Source organism: Castanea sativa, chromosome 3, assembly GCF_040712315.1.
Source record: "Castanea sativa cultivar Marrone di Chiusa Pesio chromosome 3, ASM4071231v1".
In the NCBI taxonomy this organism is placed as follows: domain Eukaryota; kingdom Viridiplantae; phylum Streptophyta; class Magnoliopsida; order Fagales; family Fagaceae; genus Castanea; species Castanea sativa.
In genome coordinates this window covers 43,862,904-43,868,719 of record NC_134015.1, presented here as the reverse complement: position 1 = coordinate 43,868,719, position 5,816 = coordinate 43,862,904, and the positions used below count along the sequence as shown (strand labels likewise).

General features: G+C 37.6%; 1 protein-coding gene across 3 annotated transcripts; it reads right to left on the bottom strand.

The window, feature by feature from the left end:
* Window positions 1–1,021: 1,021 nt before the first annotated feature.
* LOC142627646 (ultraviolet-B receptor UVR8) lies at window positions 1,022–5,554 on the bottom strand. 3 transcript variants are annotated; one of them, XM_075801524.1, is made up of 7 exons: window positions 5,142–5,554; window positions 4,320–4,359; window positions 3,913–4,192; window positions 3,466–3,815; window positions 2,957–3,358; window positions 2,205–2,589; window positions 1,022–1,554 (listed from the first exon to the last, which is right to left on the bottom strand). In XM_075801524.1, the coding sequence occupies exons 3-7, from the start codon at window positions 4,135–4,137 to the stop codon at window positions 1,312–1,314; spliced, it is 1,605 nt and encodes a 534-aa protein (XP_075657639.1). In that variant the 5' UTR covers window positions 4,138–4,192; window positions 4,320–4,359; window positions 5,142–5,554; the 3' UTR covers window positions 1,022–1,311. The 3 variants fall into 3 exon arrangements, with proteins under 3 accessions (XP_075657639.1, XP_075657641.1, XP_075657640.1); XM_075801526.1 differs by having other exon boundaries at window positions 3,913–4,142; XM_075801525.1 differs by lacking the exon at window positions 5,142–5,554 and adding an exon at window positions 4,546–4,604.
* Window positions 5,555–5,816: the final 262 nt, after the last annotated feature.

The window sequence follows — 5,816 nt, the reverse complement described above, 5'->3', positions numbered from 1 at the left end:
TAGTGATCGTCTTGCCTCTGTTGTCTCTAATTGTTAGTCCCAAGTTAGATTGAAGGTTTGTAGTGGGTTAGTTTTGATATTTAGATCTCATCTTAGGTTTTGATTCATGAGTGTGCATTCATTTAGTATTCGCTTAAAAACCCAACTTTTTTTTATCATTTAACTTATTTTTTATACTATTCATAAGTCCCATTGCACTTTTTGATACTATTCATGAGTCTTACTATATTATTTCAGCTACTTTTTAATTTTATCTAAAGTACTTTTAACAAAGAATTTTTAGTTTCAATTAAATAAGCTGTTCTCAAACGGACACTGAATCTAGGAAGATTTTTTGATTTGGTTCCATCTCTCTCTCTCTCTCTCTCTCTCTCTCTCCGACACCCACCAAAGGATTTTGATCACCACGCAAACGGAAACCACCAATAATGTGGCTGGAAAACTGTTCCACCAGTGGCAATGGTTTGTGATTTAGGATGGAAATGGTTTGTGATTTTAGGAAACCGATCGCCATGCAAATGGAAACCACCACCAATGTGGCTGGAAAACTGTTCCACCAGCGTGGCTATGGTTTGTAATTTTAGGAAACCAATGGTTTGGGTCTGGTGCAGTTCAAGAATCCTTTCATCCTTTCAAAAACCGGCCACACTGGCTGATGAACACCCGTGCTTTTTTGTAGTATAATTTTATGTCTCTAAGATCAATTTCAAAAATATAAAAGAACATAAAAGAATCTTGGAGCCTCCATAAGATGAGTGAGAGTGGCAGAAAGAGCCCTGAATATCTAAATTAGGCCATCAATTTTTTGGGACAATATTCACATCTAGCGAGGACCGAAATCTTCCAGAGGCCCTGGTCCTAGCACTTTGGACTGCTCCAACAATGTCACTGACCCGCAGTTGGAACAAATGGATATTGCTTTTAAAACAATGCAAAACTCAAGCCAGTAACAAACTTTCAAAAAAAGAGATGCTGATGCATGTATTCTTTTTTTCCTTTGAATTTTAAGTAAGCAGATGACTTATGAAATCAATTAAACGATAGAACATGTTATAAATCAACTTTGACAAATGTATCAACTATCAACTACTTGAAGCCTAAGAGCAAGCCAAGTTTTCAGATATAAACAACCATGTAGCATCTGCTTAGGCCTGTGTTTGTTACCTAGCTTGAACATTCACAATTTTTTTTCTTCTTTGTTTCTATTTACAGAATAAACAAGGAAATCTAAACACCAAATGCAATGCATGCTATGATAAATTAGAAGATAAGCATGGTGCAAGCAGTGGGCAGGTAAAGCTACTAATGATCCTAGCTGAGATCAATATCAACCCGTTCCGGGTTTCCCCTTTCACTCTGGTTGGCAACAAGCTCTATGCCCAGCTGCCCTTTATCTCCAGCACCGAATGCATATAGTTTCCCTGATTCAGTAAGGGCAAAAGTGTGGGCATTCCAGTATATAGAATTGGTGAGGCTGATCTGTACCACACGCTCATTAACTTGCTTCAATGATGTTACCAGCTCTGGACTTAATACATTTGCATGCCTGTTTCCCTGAAGAGTAAATATCAAAGACAACCAACATAATTCAGTAACTTCATCAAACTGGAAATCTCTCCTTATCATAAATAGTGCATATGACAAAGACAAGGACAGTTCTCCAATAATGTTTCACAATCACTAAATGCGCATCAAGTTCATAACTTTGTTGTCACTAGATCTATAGCTCTAGATGTCAACAGCGACCTGATATTCACAAGGTTCATTACTGTCTTTCCCAAGACATTAGAGCATGCACATGGCAATGGCAAGCACATTATTGAGATATAGAAATTGGGAGCTTAACAATTGGTAGGTATAATGTCAACAAGCACAATATTATAATCAAGAGCATTAAATGCCTTCAACTATAGGAAAGGTCAATGCACCAATAAAGTTGGTTGCATATCCAGGAACTAGTCGCAACAATTTGATGATTCAACTAATAAATAAGAAAACTTTTCCATGCAATCAATAATTCAAAGTGACTAAATTTTAGGCAATAAGACGAAGATGTCTGGGCTTAAAAAATAGTGTCGAAGGTCCAAGGACACATAAATCAGTAGTTGTATAAAATCAGAAAATTGGGTACAATCTTTCCATTGAACCTGCTCAAGCCAAATTAATAGGTTAGATAATAAAGAAAAAGTAGGAAAAACCAAGACCTGTCCATCAGCACCATTACTATGTCCAAGACTGGCAGATTCTCCACAGCCAAAAGAGTAAACATCACCGTCATCAGACACCACAAAGGTTGTGTAATCCCCTGTAGCGACATGAACGGCTTTGACATTGCTCAAGGATTCCACGACCTTAGGAACTGATTCACATTCTTCATTCCCGTGACCCAAGCACCCATAACGCCCCCAACCCCATGTGCACACCCGTCCATCCCGCCCTACCACAGCGGCATGCCAAGCCCCAGCTGCAACCACCATTGGCTGAAGGTTCAAAAGCTGAAACTGTTCAATCAATCGGGGGTACTTCTCATCAGTTCTTGAACCATGTCCAAGCTTCCCACCCAAGCCACACCCAACAGAGTATACTGACCTGATATGATTTGAGAAGAAGATCAAACAACTCAGTAATTATGTTGCTATCATATCCAATGCATTTATTGAAGTAAATGTGCAGCCATATAAGGAAACAAGAGAAATGCTAATCAGGATTTCAGAATGTCACAGCTCTCTCAGAAATTTCAGGATAGTAAATTGATTTTAAAAAAGAAAAAAATCCTGAAGATTTGCAAATTTATCTTCTAAAGACCAATTCAAAAACAAATTTTAAAAAACGACTTCCTGTGAAAATCAAAAAGAGATACCTGTCTGAGTATCAATTAAAACATATATACAAGTATGTTTATAACTTCAAATAATAGAATGCCATCTCAAGATAAAGAAATGAAGACAGAGCTTACATGCCACTAGGTTGACAAGCCAGAGCAAGAAGGTAGCAGTATCCTGCTGCAATTTGCACCACTGGTATGTTTTCGAGTGCCCCCAACAAGGGATGGGGCTCCAAATCATTTGGATCAGTCTGGTGACCAAGCTTGAAATCATCACCCCAAGAAAATGTATAAACTCTGCCTTCCCTTGACAGGACAGCTGTGAAGAAATTTCCAATTGCAGCTTGCACAACAAATATGTTTTTCAAGGACTCAACCAGCAGTGGAGTTGTAACCAATTTACCACCTTGAACTCCATACTCGGCTTCGCCAAATGATTCTTTTCCAAAGGCATAAACCAGGCCGGCATCACTGATCAGCATTGTCCTGCCAGCCCCAGCAGCTGCTTGGATAATTCGAATGCCTTGCAAAGATCTGCAACATAATAGATTTCCATTAACTTTCCTTTTTAAGTCAGGTAGTTCCTTCAGATTCTTGCATTTATTGAATCAGGTCTCAGAATATGGATAAATGTTCACAACCTGATAGGCCGAGGTCGCCACTCCTCTTCAGTGGTGCCATGTCCAAGCTGTCCTGAGCTGTTGGAGCCGAATGTGTAAACACTTCCCTTAGATGTCACAGCAATGCTGTGACCTGGTCCTGCTATTGCCTGCGATTTCTCCCTCCTGCAACATGCTTCTCCAGCAAGCAAGAACCTCAGGACCAGCTTCCATGAGCCCCCACATCTTTGCTTAAAATCTAGGCGTTCTTCTGTTGCCATTCGCCTAAATATGGCCCTCTTTTGGCACATGTCAAGGGCAGCAAGCTCCGATAAGGATAACTCAAAGTCAGGGGCAAAGTTTGCTTGCTGCCTGAAGAAAGAGCATGTTGCCTGCAATAGGCACATTCAAAATCAAATCAGGAGCATTATCAATTCTAGCATTGCAAAAGAACTTCATTCTCAAAATGTACATAATCAAAGTACTTGCCTCTAGTTTTGCAAGATCCTGAGGATCCAAATTACACGCCGTAAGGACATGAAGGACAATGGAAGGATTGGCAGACAAGGGGAATTCTCCGGGGACGGAATCCCCAAAGCAATGGCGTTGCTGTCTTTGAAATGCCGGTACAGGTGTGGCAACAATAGTAGTAACTGGCTGGTCAGTAATGTTATGGTATTGAATAGTTGGGGTTCCACTCGTCGTTGCATCCATGGGCACTGCCACAGTTTGCAGTGCCCAAATTAGGCTGATGAATAGATCTAATTTGCTGGGAATTGGGAAACCATAAGCACAAAAATTACTACATTACTCTCTCCAATGACTATCCGATGCCTAAATTTAAATACATCCTTCTATTTATATCCACTATTAGAATATTGGTCAGAGGTATCTACCTTATAATATATATTGATCAGCAAACTTCAAGTCTCAAACCTACAAATAAAACGCATGCTCATAAAAATTCCTTATATGAAAGAAAGTGAAAGAAAACTGGATTATATGACAAACCATCTCCATTTTTACATTGCACACTTGCACAAATCGAAAGAAAGTTCATTTCCCAAAAAGGCATAAGAAATATAAATCGTCTTATAGAAACAAGGATATACATAGATGTACCAAGCGAATTTGTTAACCGATCATCGAATTTATGCTCAAGCCAAGCAAAATCAGCCAAACTCAGAGCATCCAAATATTATCAATTCCAAGAGTCAAAACAAGCCATTTATAAACACGCCAAAAAGAAGAAAACTTGTAAGAGAAGAATACCAATACTCCATGGAAAAGGATATTCCAATCCCACACCCAACAGAAACCCCAAAAGAAAAGAATTTTAACATGAGAAGAGAAACTCCTATTCACGTAAACTCTCATCTAAAAGTCAGATTAACCCGATCAATATTAACCAAGCAAGCAAATTTAACATCCATACTTCAAAACCCAGAACAGGGGTCACAATCATTAACAATCTTTGCTTAGATAGATTAATCCAAAAAAAAAAAAGTCCATCTTTCAACATACCCAGATCATAAAATCTATCACAGAATCCAAATAACAAGTATACTTGATCAGCAAACAAAGATAAAAAAATATATATATATAAACAGAATCTTTCAAAAAAACAGAACACAGTAACATGTGCTTAAACAACTTTTTCCATCTGTACATTATGATCATTACAGATCGAAACAAAGTAATACAGAAACGAGGATTACATATCAGAGAAACCCAGGATTCCTCAAAACCCATCTGCATCTGTCAACAACTGCATAGAATTTCAACTTTTTTTTTTTTTTTTGTTCCTTTACCAAAAAATTGTAAAAAATATTTGGATCAAATTGTAGAAGCAGAGAAGTGGGTGTGTCTGATCAGAAACTGTTCTGTTATCTTAGATGATGGAATATGAATTTGGGACTAAGGATATTTCAAAGATTGTGAGAGAAAAAGGAAGAGAATTTTGCAGTGGAATGAATAATTTCTCTCTCTCTCTCTTAATTTTTTTTTTTTAAATATATATATTTTTTCTCAATGGGAGGTTGTGTTTGTTGTTTCTCTCTTCTTCTATTATATATATCTATCTATCTCTACGTTTTTATAAAGGGATGAGGTGTCTCTTAGGTGGTGAACTAGCAGAATTGCTACATTACCATATATTTATACTATGGCTGTGTTGACACGTCAGCCTTTTCTCTTGACTATGGTAACTGCTTTACCTCAACCTATGGTTCAACGAAAACAAAGGTGGAATTATTGTAGAGAAGAAAGAAAAGAAAGAGAGGAAGAAATGTGGTGAATATTGAATATAAATAGGTCTAATCACATAAGCTGTGCCTGTCAATTTCTTTTTCTTTTTTCTTTTGATATATAATATAATATAAATTATTATTTAC

What these genes read in the sequence shown, in the direction of transcription:
- LOC142627646 (XM_075801524.1), bottom strand. Translation starts at nt 4,137, where the DNA reads ATGGATGCAACGACGAGTGGAACCCCAACTATTCAATACCATAACATT. An exon ending in AGGATCTTGCAAAACTAGAG is followed by an intron (nt 3,816 to 3,912) that starts GCAAGTACTTTG and finishes TGCCTATTGCAG; the next exon opens with GCAACATGCTCTTTCTTCAG. An exon ending in GCTTGTCAACCTAGTGGCAT is followed by an intron (nt 2,590 to 2,956) that starts GTAAGCTCTGTC and finishes AAATCATATCAG; the next exon opens with GTCAGTATACTCTGTTGGGT.